This window comes from Callorhinchus milii, unplaced genomic scaffold (assembly GCF_018977255.1).
Source record: "Callorhinchus milii isolate IMCB2004 unplaced genomic scaffold, IMCB_Cmil_1.0 Scaffold20, whole genome shotgun sequence".
NCBI classification, from domain to species: domain Eukaryota; kingdom Metazoa; phylum Chordata; class Chondrichthyes; order Chimaeriformes; family Callorhinchidae; genus Callorhinchus; species Callorhinchus milii.
In genome coordinates, this window is record NW_024704761.1 from 9,473,459 (window position 1) to 9,489,390 (window position 15,932).

Here is a 15,932-nt window from a genome sequence, read left to right on the forward strand (position 1 = left end):
AGTAAGTAAGTATATATAGTTAGTCAGGGCTTTTCAGTCATGCCTTGGAGATTGCTGTAAAACATAGGGAAGAGTGGGCTAGAGTTCAGAATCAAATAATAATAATCCTTGCATTTGATATATCGTCTTATCACGTCTTCACGACGTCTCAAAGCGCTTCATAGAATATACTGTAAATTGAGTTGACTGTATATTTTGTGGGCGAAACATGGCAGTCAATTGCGCACAGCAGCGTCCCACAAACAGTCGTGGATTGAGTGACCAGATTATAACATAACATATAGGAGCAGGAATAGGCCATTCGGCCCTTCGAGTCTGCCCTGCCATTCAATCATGGCTGATCTTCTAATCTAATTCCAGCTAATAACCTAACCCTGCCTTATCCCCATATCCCTTAATCCCTTTTGCAATAAGAAATCTATCTACCCCAGTCTTGAATAAATAATAATTATTAGTATTTTTTTGGAGGGGTTTATTATCTCCGGAAAAGCGATCCGTCAAATCGACTAACAGCCGTACTCGCACTGCCAAAGCAACCCACTGATACTTAAATGAATGTTGCACAGTGCTTTCACCGGTCATAGGAGCACTCAGTAAAGAGACCTCCTCAAAGGACTGATCTTCTGTGTTGTGCTTTTGTCAGAATTTCCCTTACCTTCATAATCGTGTGCAAGGCTCTCACTTTGCGCGCTTCCTCTTTGGCCTGAAGCAGTCCGTAACCGTATGGTGGTCGAACCTTACTGATTTTTTCGGACATTTTCTTGATCAGAGGCTCCTCGACCAAATTATCATCCTCATCAGGGTCTACTGGCTTGGTAACCAGAGCGAGCAGGAGGGCCTCACATAACACCTGCACACACAAACAATCAGTCACAGATTTACTTTTCTATGTCAGTAAACCTTGTCAGGATTCTTGAATAGTCAGTCCAAGGGTTTACGCATCTTTCATAATGTTATATTGTTTCCAATATCCCAAATCTTTAAAATCTTGAACTTACCCGTAATAAACACTTCTCCATCAATGTCGATCAATTAAACTTATATTTCATTAAATTGAAAAATAATTCTCTCTCGGTTTCATTGAATATTATTCTCCATGGATTCTGTGAAGCGCTTTGAGGCATCGCAATGATGTGATAAGGTACTATATCAAATGCAAGGATTATTATTGTTATATAAATTACCATCTGCATTGTGTAGATGGCAGACTCCATTCAAATAAAAAAATTACAATACACAAAGTGAGTATCGGGTGAGTGCTTTGTTTCCTCTCTCTTATGTTTCCAAACGAATGCTCTTACCTTGATGGGTTCCAAGACGAAGAACAAGGTCAGGAAGGAGGAAAAGGCAGAAATAAGCCACATTAGCACCACATTGTTGTGGAACAGCCTTCCGTAAGTGACGGTCACACCAACAGACGCTGCGATGAGCAGGAAACACACCAAGTACGTTACATAAAGGACCCAGTGCGGGAAAAGCCACTTCTTTGGGCTCTTAGAGACGCCTGTACCAAATGGAAGACACTTATTAGCAGACATAACTGCATCAGTTCCAGCCGCTCGACGCACCTCACATCATGAAAACAGACAATGAAATCCAAATACAATACAAAATTACAGCGCCTTTCACGTTGGGAGGACATCCCAAGTCCAAAAGCAATTCTTTGCAAAAGTCCAAAAGACTCCTATTCTTCTCCCTCTTCAACAACAATAATTTGCATTTACATAATACAATAGAAAATAATATCTCAGGACACAGTATATCGTTTGGGACATAAGATGTCAAGCAACTGCCAGGTTGGTGGAGGGCAAACTAGATGGACCTTGGTCTTCTTTTGCCCAGCAAATTCTTATGTTCTTGTATTCTTATATAGCGACTTCACCCCAGATGGAGTCTCGGAGCGATTAACAGTGGCAGAGCCGGATGCCGAGCCAAGGGGAGGGGAAAGAACAAGAGGCAAGAGAATAATCCATTTGTTTTTCGACAAAAAATCCCCCTCTACAAACAACAAATAATGGTTAACAGTTGACACGGATTAAGTCAGTCAATCAAGGTGCAAGTGTGTTGTCATTAAATATTTCACAAACTTATTTTCACGTGAAACTAAACATCATCACCTTAACATTTCAGTAATTCTTTCTTCCCGCCTGGGCTAGGCATAAAATAAAACTGCTAACAAGCAAACGAAATGAAGAACAAGGGTAGAAAATGCAGACAGACAAGTCCGCTGCTTGCACAGGAGACAAAGAACTGAAGATCATGGCTCAAGTTCAAACAGTGACTGCGCAGAATGAGGAGGATATCCAGAGCACTCATTATGTGTATAAAGTTTCTGAAAAGGACAGTGTCCCAAGCCTTTCTGGAATGTTAGGAAGCAGAACGTGAATACAGAAAAAGTTGCGGTGGGGTGGGGGGTTGGGGGAGGGAGGGGGCAGAGGGTGGGGGGGGAAGACATGATCCACATCTTAAAATTGATGAGAAGCATAGGTAATGTTCAGTAGATCCGTGTGACCAGAATATGAAGACAAAGGCTTTGGACTTTGCTGGCAAATTTTCCTACACAGTTCACTTCATTTCTAATGAATCTCTTTCTCTATTATTTTCTCTCTACAAATCTTCAAAAACAAAGGTAGATAGAGATTTGTTAGGTCAGGATATTAAGCGATAAGGGGCAAGGGTCAGTAACTGGACTTGAGGTACAGATCAGCCATGATATTATATAATGGTGGGACGGGCTCAAGGGGCTGAATAGCCTCCTCCTGTTTCTTTTGTGAAGCTCTCTGAGACGCTTGATTTTATGTGAAGACACTATCATTTAAAGGCAAGCTGTTTAAAGTGAACATGTCAGTGCGTAAAGGGCAGCAGCACCTCACCTATTCGAGTGGAAAAGGCTGAGCTGGGTTTGGGGGTGGTGTCCAGGCTGGCCAGGAAGCTGCTGGCTGTCGATCCTGTTGAAACAAAAGAGAAGGACTTTTGCAGGATTCCCTTGCGTGGCAGCTTCTCGCACGAATCAGACCACGTACTGCAGGAGCCCTGCAAACTGAAACAACAACATCCAGGTGAGGAGCGACAGTTTAGATAGTAATAATAATAATAATAGTCCTTGCATTTGATATGCTCCTGATCACATCTTCGAGACGTTCTCAAAGCGTTTCACAGGATATACTGCAAAGTGAATTGACTGTATATTTCGTGGGCGGCTGAAGTGACGCAAAGTGGTTTGCGATGATCACGAAACAGCTAATTGAGAGTTTTCGAACAAAAATGTCCAGAGGACAAACTGGCCGATTGTCTCACTCTCCGGCCTTTTCACACTTTGGTGGCTTTTATGATTCGTATTTAGCACTTTTTGGGAATATCAACTGACAATTGGGTAGAAATTTCACCTGGGTCTAGATTCACTCTATTTGGGTAACATTTCAACAACCACAACAAATTACATTTATAGAGGGAGGGACTTTCATGTTTGAAGGATGTCCCAAGGCGCTGGACAGTTAAGGGCTGGGGTGGGGGTGTGGGGTTGAAATTAAGAGGGGTGGTGGGTAAGGGGGAGCGGGGTTGGGAGTGTGGTGGGTTTCGTTTGAGACAGATTTTGAAGGAGCTTTCAGAATGTGTCAAATTCTTAAGTAAAGTTTAACTTTTTAAATAAGTTTACTCTACAAAATACTGAAAAACAGGTTCAAAGTTAAAACTGAATCCACCACTTTGCCAATTTCTCCACCCTCTGGTTTACTACGCTAATAGTGTAAATCTAGACCCAGGTGGAATTTGTGCCCCAAATGTGCATTAAATCTCGGTTTATAGCTTTGCTAAACACGCACATTTCTGAGATCAGATCTGCCTCTGCCCTGGGAGAGAATCGCCCGCTGTCCGTTGTCACAATGTCTGACCCATCATTCTTCGAGACCTCTGCGGCGATACTCTTCATGAGATCTTCATCTGGAAAAAACAACACAGAGCTAAGACTTGGGTTTACAGCCGGGCCACTGTCAGACTGACTGATAAACTGGAATTGAAAGGATTAGTTGAGGTACAGATCAGCCATGATCTAATTAAATGGTGGAACAGGCTCGAAGGGCTGAATGGCCTCCTCCTGTTCCTATGTTCCTAAAATGAAACTCCAAACTGAAAATCCACAGTAGCTGATGTGTATTACAGCAACAGCAAACTCTTTATTGATGTTATCTGAAGCCTTGTTCTTGAATCACACTCTGACCTGTGCTAATCTATTGTATATGTAAATAGTATTTCCAAGCATGGATTTAGTTTTACTGCACAGAACTTTTTTTTTGCCAGTGAAGGGTTTGAACTTGAGTGAGACTTTTATAGGACTCCGTGCTCAAGGAAATAGATAGCTCACCCAGCATTATGTTCACCAGCAATTGAGAAATGCGGGGCTAGGACAGTGCAATGCAATGCAAAGAGATGACTCATCACACTCTCATCATCCTTCCTAAAAATCAAGGCTTAAATCAGCCTCGTTGCTCTTCCCTGAATGATATTCTATGGAGCAATCGCTGTATTCAGCTGAACTGTTCGATGTTCTATGACAAGATGCGAAGAATTTAAAAAACAACCTCTGAGCTTCAGCAAAGTATGTTCAGTCCACTAATGCAGCACAATACAATACATGCTTGCGCACAGCATAAACCCACTACTCATCCAAGGCTAAGGACTTTGAAGGGATGAAGGGATTTCCCCATCCAATCACAGAGGATATAATAGAATGTCAATCCACTTTACAATATGTTCAATCTCACTGAGGTGACAAGACGTTCTGTTGGATTAGTATTATTATTATTAGATACAAAGGCAAATCTGTCGGAATGTATTCTTCTTGTTCTCTTACCTGACATTGTCAGCTGATTGTGTTTAAGGCTCCTGCTATCGTCAGAGTCTGAAATGGAGAAGGAGAGCGGATCTTCATCCGAAGTTGGTGACTCTTCGATCCCCAGCTTATGCAAGGCTTTCTTCCGCTTGAGAACTTTATTCTGGGCGAAGGAGGAGTCATTGTTCAGGAGATCCGGGAGATCAAATATACTGTCGCACGACGGCCAGTACTTAAGGAAGCTGTCAGTTTGAAGAATATGATAATATATTAATAATAATCCCTGCATTTGATATTGCGCCTTATCACGTCTTCGAGACGTCTCAAAGCGCTTCACACAATATACTGTGAAGTGAATTGACTGTATATTTTGTATATTTTCCAGCCATCAAAGGGTCATCAGCAACTAACCAGAAGCTGGGTCTAAAGAGCAAGTCCTCCCATCAGAGCCATGAAAAAATTCCACATGTTCCTAACCATAAGACTGTTATCTTAAAAGTTCAGGTGGTGCAAAATATTCTTCAATTCGAAAAAAAAGTCCAGGTTAAGCTAAAGTTTTTTTTAAGAAAAAGGATTTGAGGATCTTCCCAACATTTTACATGATCTTAAATATTAAGGTTAGTAATTTCAAGGTTAAGACCATGAAAAATGTCACCCTCCTCTCTCGCTCGCCCCCCCCCCACCCCCCACCCCGAAGAGAAAACTCCAGGATAAGAGCTCACAAAGGCACTGAGAGTGACAATACAGAGCACTGCACACAGGGGATGTTATCTGGAAATGACCAGAGAGATTGGGGGCACTAACAACAACAACAACCAGAAAATTACATTTGTATAGCGCCTTTCACATCGGGAGGACGTCCCAAAGTGCTGAACAGTCAGTGTTTCACAAACAACCAGCTCATATATTGCATCAATATTTATCAATAAAATAATAATGGCATTTGAGTTAGCGCCTCTAATGCCACAAACTTTCCATGGTGTAGTGAATGTGTTGGTTGAGAAATGCAGCAGCCAGTTTGTACACAGCAACGTCTCACAAACGGGACCTCAGTTTTAACGTCAGCCCAGACTAGGAGAGCAACGTCCAGATGTGGGACTGGAAGACTGGAACCCATAGTGTTCAGACCCTGAGGTGAGAGTGTTAATCAGCTGAGCCAGGCTGACACGGCTCAGTTATATTTCCCTCCATCTCTAACGCCACAGAACCCAGCTCACTCAGTCATAAAAAGAAGATAAAATATCAGTACCTCTGCCTGCCCAACTGGGAAGGAATTCCCAAGTCAGAGTCCAGCTTTTTACTCCCAAGGGATTCCTGTGCAGACATAAAATAAGACATTAAAGCCGGGCAATTCACTGTCCTTCAGATATTACTTTTTGTCCTGTCATTGCTGACAAGTTGTTGCATTTTAATGTTGAGCAAACAGTGAATGGATCGGTGCTATATATAAAAATGCCATCCGGCGTGAAGAGCGCTATATACAGGAAAGTTGTTGTTGTTGCTGGTAAACCCAGGTCATGTAGCTCGGGAAAGAGTGACCTGTGAACTCTGACAGCGAACATTACATTAGAACAACAACAACATGTATTTGCATTTTATACAGCGCCCTTCATGTGGGGCAGCATCTCGGAGGCGGAGCCTGACCGCGAGCCGGGGTGAGGGAGGAGGTGACCGTAAGCATGGCCGAAGAGGAAAGCCTTCAGTCGTGATCTAAAAGAGGGGAAGGAGGGGGTCAGATTGGACATAGACTAACCATTGTCTCAAAGCCCTGTCACAGTAGCTAATCAGTGAGGTCCTATTGTACTTACACAACTGTCAGAGTTGACGTCCATGACTGAATCCTGTCCATCAGGGATGGAAAGAAAGGAAGAGCTGCCCAACTCCAAAGGGTCCAAATAAATGTCCATTTCCACAGTCTGTGCCTCGATGGCAGGAGGGTCTGGATCTTCCACAGTAACCTTTCACCCACAAAATATACAATCAAATTCACTTTACAGTACAATGTATTCCATGAAGTGCTTTGAGAAGTCTCAAAGACGAGACAAGGGTGCTATATCAAAATGCTGTATCAATGATATAGCATATAGAAATGCTATATCAGGAATTCTATAGCTCAGCGGTTACAGCACTCGCCTTGCAAGCGAGAGACCTGGGTTCGATTCCCGGCAGGGCGAAACCTTGGGCAAGTTTCCTTACTCCACACGCCTGATAATAATCCCTCAAGAAAAAAAATAAAAAAATTGGTCACTTCCATCCACGACTATTTGTGGGACACTGCTGTGCGCAATTGGCTGCCGCGTTTTGCCCACAAATATAGTCAATTCACTTTACAATATATTCTATGCAGCACTTGGAGACGTCTCGAAGACGCGAAAAGAACTATATCAAATGCAAGGATTATTATTTATTTATATCAAAATGCAAGGATGATGATTAACTTGGCACACAGTGGGACACAGACTGTGACTATTGCTTGGCAATGCTACCTTGGCTGTGTGTTGGGAATCAGCAGTGTGTGCGGTGGAGTGGGAATCACTAACAGCAACATACTGATATTTGCACAGCACGAGCTACTGCGAGGAGCGTGTGATCAATGCGACAGATCAAATCGCTTCCCACACGATTACTCGCCAAGCTCTCCAGTTACCAAGCGACAGAATTCCACACGTGAAGATCAGGGCACATCTCGCGGGAAGCCCCGATTCTTACTTTGCTGCGGGTTCTTCTGAAGAGGAGCGTGAAGAGCAGGTGGACCGGAAACACGACGAGAGCCACGACGATTCCAACAGCCACGTTTTCCCCAGTAACAGAAGCCAAGTACACCACGGGCACTCTGCAAAGCACCAGCCGTCAGACCCATTGCCTCACATTCCTCCCAGTCTTTTTTTTATAGCTTCCCTCTCTCCGAGACCAGGCTCCACTGGCTTCCCATCACCGAACAGGTCGATTTCAATATCCTCACATTCGATTTCAAATCCCTTCATGCCCTGGCACCTCCCTCCTCTCCGATCTGCTTACTCCTAACACACAACCCGCTGCCTCTGTAAGCCTAGCTCCGGCCTCCTGCATGGTCCCCCGTGCCCTCCGTTCCACCGTAGCGGCCACGCTTTCAGCCACTACACCACAAAACTCTAGAACACTCTTCCTCTATCCGCTCCGCCGTGCCCCTTCCTTCCCTATTCTCAGGTCGTGCCTGAAGACGTTCCTATTCGACCATGCCTACAGTCACCTCCTCCCCCACCCACCCACCCCAACTCAGAGTCATGCTCTGCCACGATTAAGCGCTCTGGGGTGTGAGACGCGCTATATAAATGCAAGCTGTTGTTGTTGACTTCCCCCCTCCCCCGCGGACCGATGGTTGGCTGCTGGGAGGGGCTCGAGCAGCAAGTGGGATATCTCCCCCACCCGCTTCCCCTCCCTATGGGGAATTCTCAGGCTATAACTTGCCGCACAAAACTAACAGTGAAGCTGAAACGTGTCACTCCTTACACCCGAAACCCAGACAGAAATTGCGTTCAACCGCTCACAGTTGCTGAAGTCATTTACTTTTCAATTTATCGCTCATGTTGCGTTTTAAATTAAAATAATTAATTCAACTTGAAATGCTGCACAGTAATGACCACCCAACGTCAGGACATTTGAACGTTTAATCGAGAGGTAACTTATGTACCATCTGGTGACCATTTGCAATCAGTGAGCTGATGCTCACTGCATGGACTCTGGGAATTCACAGCTCACAACAGCAATAACAAATGACATTTGTACAGCGCCTTTCATATCAGGAGGGACTGTGGGATGGAGTTCCAGAGGGTGGGGGCCGAGAGGTGGAAGGCCATTGGTGAGATGGGCAAGGAGGGGGACTTGAAGCGAAGAGGATGATTTCGCTCGTCTAACAACACGGGAGCAGCTTGCTTAAGACTGTAGAAGCCACAGGGTGAGTGTACATAGAATTATAGAATCTTACAGCACAGAAAGAGGCCATTCAGCCCATGCCTGTGTCGGCTCTTTGAAAGAGCTACCAACTAGTCCCACTCTTCCCCCAGAGCCCTGCCAATATTTCCTTGTTAAATACCTTTCTAATTCTCTTCTGAAAGCTATATTCCCTTTTCTCGTTAATGGACGTTCCGCAGTGCAAAGTGAGCCTTATAGGGTCCGTTTCACCTTGGGGAGGAGTAGGGTGTCCAGCGATCACAACGTAGGGCGTGTGGAGAACGTGCTTCAGCTTTCAGTTTTTCTGCCCCCACCTCTGGAACTCTGTCCTGGAATCTCTCCACCTCGCCCCCCCCACTCACCCACCCCCACTCCACCCTTCCTTCCCTTGATTCCTTCAAGGCCTGTCTCAAGACCTTCCTCTTTGACTGTGCTTTGAGTCACACTCCCACCCCCCACTAGGCTCCAACCCTCTGGATTCCAACCCCCAACTTGGGTGCAAACCCTTAAGTGTCCAGTGCCTGGGGACGTCCTTCTGATGTGAAAGTTGCTGCATAAATTTCATTATTGTTGTTGGGAGATTAATCCATTCGACTCTCACACCACAGATAGCTCAGTGAGGGTTTCAGACCTTTTACTTTTGACTCCAACGGCTCCATACCACGCAGTGACAGCGGCGAGGAACAGGTACAGGAGCAGAGTGCAGCACGTGACCCGCTGGACTCGGGTGAAGCGACTCCGCGGCAGACGATCCCAGACCGACAGCCAGATGTGCTTTTCCGACATTCCTCGCTTTAACTGGGAGAGGAAAATACGGGAAAAACTGCGCAGCTCTTGGGGGCCTGGGACAAAAACACAGACAGATGCACAGACAGATGCATAGACAGACACACAGACACAACAGATGATGGTGAGCGGTTGCACTACTCTCAGAAAAGCTCATTCCTATCCAACCATCCTGTTCTCACAGATGATGAACGGAGCCCCACGACAGCACTGAAAGCAGCTCACTGATTCAACAGCAATTAACATAAAAACAGGCACTCATCGCTCTTCGGCCACCTCCCTTGTAGCCCCCATACCCACACCACCACCGCCGCCCCGCTATCGCCATCTCCCACCTTGTTTTAGCTCTCACTCTGTCTCTGTGAAATGCTCTTGAGACATTCTCCTACATGAAAGGTGTTGCCTAAAGGTATAAAGTTATGATATAATAATCTTTGCATTTCATACAGCACCTTATCATAGCCCTGAGACATCTTAAAGCGCTTCATGGGGATTTTACCGTGAAGTGTAATGACTGTGTATTTGCAGTTGAACATGGCAGCTAATTTGAGCCTTGAATGTCCCCTAAATAAGCATTAACTGAGCGACCAAACTCCCTTCTCTCTTTGAATAGTGCCGTGGGATCTTTAAAGATCCACCTGAACAAGCAGATGGGACCTCAGTTTAACCTCTCATCTGAAGGACGGCACCTCCAACAATGCAGTGCTCCCCCAGAACTACACTGGAGCGTCAGCCGAGACTGTGAGTTCAAAGTTCCCATGTGAGACTTGAACCCACGATAGCGCCTGTCTCGGAGGCGAGAGCGCTACCAACTGAGCCAGGTGACGCTGTTGTTAGGCCAGATACTAGGAATGACTGTTTATCTAACGATGCTGTGGGGTACTCACAAGCTGCCAGCACCTCCTTTTCCACCATCCCCTCGTTCTTCTCGTTCTCCACCGAGAGCCAATCGCGCACCAGGAAGAAGTACATGCTGTCTGTCTGCTTGTCCCAAACAATGACGTGCTCCAAGTGCCAGGACGGGTCCAGACCTGCAGAGGGCAACACAGACCCAAACAGCGCGCAGAACAACACAGCAAACATCATCAACATGGCACAGACACAAACCGTTCAGCACACTTTAACTGGAAGAGCAATTTTTGAAAAAGGTTGCCATTAGAAACATAGTTTTTCTCAACGTACAAGTGGACTGTCAAGTCTGTGCCACTGCCAACCTGAAAATATCTGAGTGTATGAAGATTAAAGCGTACGAGTGTCTGAAGGTGCTTGTGAAAGGCTATGGGGATAGGGTAAGGCTGAAGACTGAAAGAACGACTTACTCTGAGAGCCTGTGTAGACTTAATGGGCCGAATGGCCTCCTTCTGCGCTGTAAATTCCCTTATTCTATGATTCTATGACCCATTTTTATATTCCAATTTGACTAATTCCCCCCCCCCACCCCCACCCCACTCCAATCCTTATTTTTAACCAGAGGTTAAGAACTGCCCTGAAAGATTTCCATTCGAAACGTGTAGCTATGTTTCTACACCAGGATTGCCTTGTGTCCTCCACATAGTATCCAGAAACTAAACTCAATTCCTCAGGAAGCTACACTTATTGCCTCTGTCAGTTTTCCGCCAAACCCACCTGTGTTATCATGCCAGATTCGGATTTTCCAAATCTCTCCCAGGATCGTGTCGGTCTCGATCTGAAAGACGTCCAGACTGTTCCTCTGGAAGGCGCCTTCCTTGCCCAAGTGCCGGGATCCACTCTTGTTCAATCCATACAGACTGATACCTACATGTGCCGTGGTCCCTGCAGGACAGGAATAACAGGAGAACAGCTACGAGAGTATGCTTTATAGGTAAACCTCGTCAAGCCCATCCCCACTTCACCACTCAGGTGCAACATGCTTTGCTCTTCCTGTAAAGAGCCAGGCCAACCCCCACTGTCAGCCCAGCTGAGACCAGCAACCTCAGCCCAGATAATAATACTTTCTGTTATAATAATATTATTATTTGTTTTTAAATATTTCCCTAATACTTTCCGGAATCAGGTGAAGCAGGATACGTCTCTCCAGGGAGAGGGCGCGCATTCCATCGCAACAATCTATCTCTGGGATTCCCTTGTGTAGGTGGGATGCACGGATTTCTCAGCTTGGTTTGGATACTCTGAAAGCACGGTGATGGGTTTCCGCATGTGTCAGACACTCGGCTGCACCCCCACACCCCCCCCCAAAAAAAGCACAGACCAAGGGTCAAAGCAGGAAACTTCCTGATCTGTTCATTCTACGTGCGTTTTACAAGTTCAAGTTGTTTTAATAGTGTGGCTTGGTTTCAAAGTACATATCACATATGTGGGCAGCTAGCTATAAAAGATATGATTCATTGTACCAAGGGTTGAGGAAAGGGAGTCTGAGTGTGTGTGTTGATTACCTGAGTTCTTGCACCAGCCAGTTTTCACCATTATGCCATACTTGTAGCGCCCGTGCTGCCCACACACAGGGACGATGCCAACACTGTTGATGTCAATGTGATCCAACTTATGGGCAATCAGGGCCATCACTACATAGACGGCAAACACTAAGGCGCAGGTGATCACCACAATCAGGTTCTGTGCCGGCCGGTCTGCCTGCAAAAAGACCCCACCAGTAAAAGCAAAGGTACCAGGATAAGAGGCAATCACAGGAGCATTGCAAACATGTGTCATCCCAACTAAGGGCCAGTTTTGAATCACGCATCAAATGCCCACTAAGACACCGATCTAACTCAGTCCTCATAGTTACATCCACAAAATAGTCAATTCATTCTACAGTATATTCTGTGAAGTGCTTTGAGATGTCTTGAAGACATGATGAGGTGCTGTATCAAATGCAAGGATTATTATTATCTTACCGGCTGAGTTGGAATCACTTTCATCCAGTTATCAACGTCATGAACCTCTCAATTTGTTAAAAGAATACCGCAACTTCAACGCTACTATTGTGCTCAAAGTCACAACACCAAAAAATGTCTATTAACCACATTTACAGTTGAATTAACTGACTAACATATTCCACGTCCTTGGGTCCCAGGGAATGAGAACCTGTGACAATCTTTCTACTCATACTCTACAGCTGCAGACTCACAAATGGTGGTACTACCAACCCACCCATCCTCCCCCGCCCAAGACATCCCCACACCCAATGGATTGATTCAGTTCAGTAGAATCTTGTGGTGTAAAACCTCCTCTGGACCCTAATGGAAGCCACAAAATTTGACGCTTACTGTCAGAATTCAGGGAGCAGAAACATAGAGTACGTACAGGAGGGAGAAACTCTACAGCGTCTGGAGAGACAAACATGCTCGCCCCGAAGACCGTGAGGTGCCGAGTGAGACACACTGCCTCTCCTGGTGTGGTCCTGTGCGTGGACACCATCCCATTTGTCCTCCACCGCAGTTGCTCAAGGTCAAAATACTGGCAGAGTGAGGTGTACACAGTGACAGACACATTCACGGGCACGGACGAAAAGCGGCTCGACACGTTGATGTTGTATGGTGCTGTAGTGTCGTAAAGCCTGGAATAAGCAGGAATGCAGCACATTAGGGCAGTCAACCACACTATCCACGCTAGAGTAAAGAATAGAGCTAAAAAGAGGACACTCAGCCCGAGACCCAAAGGATCCACTGTTCTGCCACCACCTGCTGCATTGAAAGACACAGGCTTTGAGACAATAAGCCCTTGCTCTCTGGAACTCTCTCTCAAAATCCATCTGCCTCGGCTTCTGCCTCCCCATTTACTGCTCTTTCAGTCATCTCCTTCCTTACCCCATTATGTCCTGCTGGGGTTCCCACTCTGTTCTCTGTAAAGCATTGAGGGATGTTACCCTCTGTGAAAACACGACACAATAAGCGCAAGATATTGCTATTGTTGTTGCTCTTTCTGTTGGAAGTTGCTGCTGTGATGGAGCGTGATATAGACGTGGTGTGTGCTTGCGTGCGCGTGTGTGTTGTGTGTGGCAATGATAAATCGATTGTCACTCAGCACTGGTGGATTTCTGCCCGCTGTGACTGAGCCCTGGCAATCACACGACGTGGCATTAATACTGACTTGGGCGACAGGAAGACTGTGTGCTCATCGCTGGCGTGTCTGCCGCTGTTTGGCTGAGAAATTTCCTTCGTCGTGTTCAACAGCGGCTCCTCGAAAGAAGAAACGCAGATGTGCACGAAAGGACTCGGGTCCCGATCGCCTCCGGAATCTAAACAGGAAGATTCCAAAAGATTTGGAAATTAAGCAGCATCCTGGGCGGAGGGATTGAGTGAGTTCCAAAGTTTCGGGGTGGCAATGGCTGAAAGCACGGCTGTCGATGGTGAGGCATAGGGGACGAGGGACGAGCAGGAGGCCAGAGCCAGCTGAGCGGAGGCATCAGGTAGTGGAGTGGGGAGAATCACCACAGTGTGGAGCAAAGGCCAACATGGATTCCCGGGAACTATCAATTCCACCCTAATCTTGGTCAGTGAAACCAATTTGTCTTCAAATGAAAGGCCGCACAGAATTGAGGCAAACTCTTCAATTCGGGTTTATCATAAAAATGACGATTCTTGTATTTGATGGTAGTGCCTTATCACGTCATCGAGACGTCTGAACACATGATTTTACTGTGAAAGCGTAGCGACTATGTACTCGTAGGCAAACGCGGCGGTCAATTTGACACAGCAACAGCCATTGAAGGCAGCGAGTGATTTTATCTGGGCGATGGTTGGCCAGGACACTGGGAGAAACTCCCTTCTCTTAATTTGGAAGACCTTTTTTTTTTTGGTTGCAGTTCTCAAAAAAAATCTCGCTCCTCAATTCGAGTGAATTCGAAGCATTTTTAAATATCTTGCGTGTCAATTCAATTTTTTGGTTTGCCTTTGGGTGTCTGACACGTGCAGAAACCCATCGCCGTGCTTCAGGGTATCTGTTTGTTGCGCGCTAACACTTACCCAGTGCGGTGAGCGTCAGCTGAATATGGAGCCCCGCCGCTCGGTTGCTGTTGACAGGCCTGACGGTAAAGTTCACCCACCCTCCGGCAACGATGGACATGGCGGTGCTGCTGTGCCCCGGACGCCTGGCACTGTTGTTCGCCAATATGACCTGAATAGACTGGTCGCCGGGCAGGTCGTTGATCGGGATGCGCGTCCCGCCGGGCGTGGTGAACTCCATGGACGCCACGCGGGTGGAGACGCTGTAGTGGCCGATGGAACCGGCCAGGAAGGGGTTAACCCCGATGTTCATCAGCACCTGGACCACCTCGCGGTGGCCGGAGAGCTGGCCGGACAGGGCGTCGGGGACGTGGAAGGGGCAACCGCGGCCGAACCGGGCGCACAGCAGGTTCAGCGGGTTTGTGCGCTTGCCGTGCACCTCGATCCCCGAGGCGGAGAGAGACAGCGGCTCCTCGTTCAGCACCCGCGAGCGCATCAGCGACTTCATCAGCTGGTTTGTCAGCTGGAAGACGGAGGCGGACGTGATCCCACCACCTGCCGGGGGCTCCACGTCCTCCTGAGACCCGTCTACCGCTGCCAACGCCCCTCCTGCACAGAGAAGGAAAGAGCTTTATTACTTTCGCCCCCAAATACACAGTCAATTCACTTTACAATCTATCTTGTGAAGCGCTTTGAGACATCTAGAAGACGTGATCAGGCGCTGTGCCAAATGCAAGGATTGTTATATTATTATTACTTCTCAAAAGTGCTTCAGAGCAATTCCTGTCAGGTTAAGTAACTGTAGGGTGGGGAGTGGGGGGGTTTGGGAGTGGGAAGAGAGAATAACTGGGGTGTCATTAGGATGAAGCTGGCTTCAAGGTGATACATTCAATGTTCTTAGAATTGAGTCCATTCTCTGCGGCGGTCTCAATAAGTTGTCTCCTGATCCAGGCTGGTCTGCAGTACTCCATGGCACTGTTGACAAGAGACCACCCAGTCTGGCTTGACGCACGTGTCAGACACCCAGCTGACCAACACAGAAGATTTTTGGCACAAACACAGCTGCTATTTATGTGCCTTGACCCTGGTCCATCAGCAATATCTAAAAAACCATCACCCACGGTGGAGATTCCAACATGCCCAAGTTACGTGGCTTCATAACCCAAAGCCAGTTTGGGATCTCAGCTTTGGTGGAAGGTGAGAGATGGTGAAGGAAAAGGGAGCAAGAGATCTGGTTTGGCCATTCCATGAGGAGGTAGACGGGAAAAGAAAAGGGCAGCAGTTCTCTGTCTCCCCTCCTCGTGGGAAGATTTCCGGATCTTGCCCACCACTGAGGAATGGGTTGTGCTTGGGTTGGCACCTGGGCAATGAGGGGTCTTTATTTGTGTTGCTCTTGTTGCAGGTGCCCATTGACTCTTGTCAACATGTCAGAGGTCAGAGTGTGGGCAATGAGCAAGCGAGGGAGC

General features: G+C 46.7%; 1 protein-coding gene across 1 annotated transcript in view; it reads right to left on the reverse strand.

The window, feature by feature from the left end:
• pkd1b (polycystic kidney disease 1b) overlaps positions 1–15,932 on the reverse strand; it is a 58,934-nt gene that overhangs the window by 8,711 nt on the left and 34,291 nt on the right. Inside the window, exons 23-37 of the mRNA XM_042342566.1 lie at positions 14,488–15,075; positions 13,613–13,760; positions 12,827–13,079; positions 11,959–12,154; positions 11,171–11,338; positions 10,432–10,575; positions 9,390–9,600; positions 7,538–7,661; positions 6,637–6,786; positions 6,078–6,142; positions 4,850–5,070; positions 3,822–3,939; positions 2,874–3,040; positions 1,302–1,504; positions 656–850 (exon numbers count right to left, since the gene is read on the reverse strand). Of these exons, the coding sequence (XP_042198500.1) occupies positions 656–850; positions 1,302–1,504; positions 2,874–3,040; positions 3,822–3,939; positions 4,850–5,070; positions 6,078–6,142; positions 6,637–6,786; positions 7,538–7,661; positions 9,390–9,600; positions 10,432–10,575; positions 11,171–11,338; positions 11,959–12,154; positions 12,827–13,079; positions 13,613–13,760; positions 14,488–15,075 (2,951 nt within the window). The remainder of the gene's footprint in view (positions 1–655; positions 851–1,301; positions 1,505–2,873; positions 3,041–3,821; positions 3,940–4,849; positions 5,071–6,077; positions 6,143–6,636; positions 6,787–7,537; positions 7,662–9,389; positions 9,601–10,431; positions 10,576–11,170; positions 11,339–11,958; positions 12,155–12,826; positions 13,080–13,612; positions 13,761–14,487; positions 15,076–15,932) is intronic.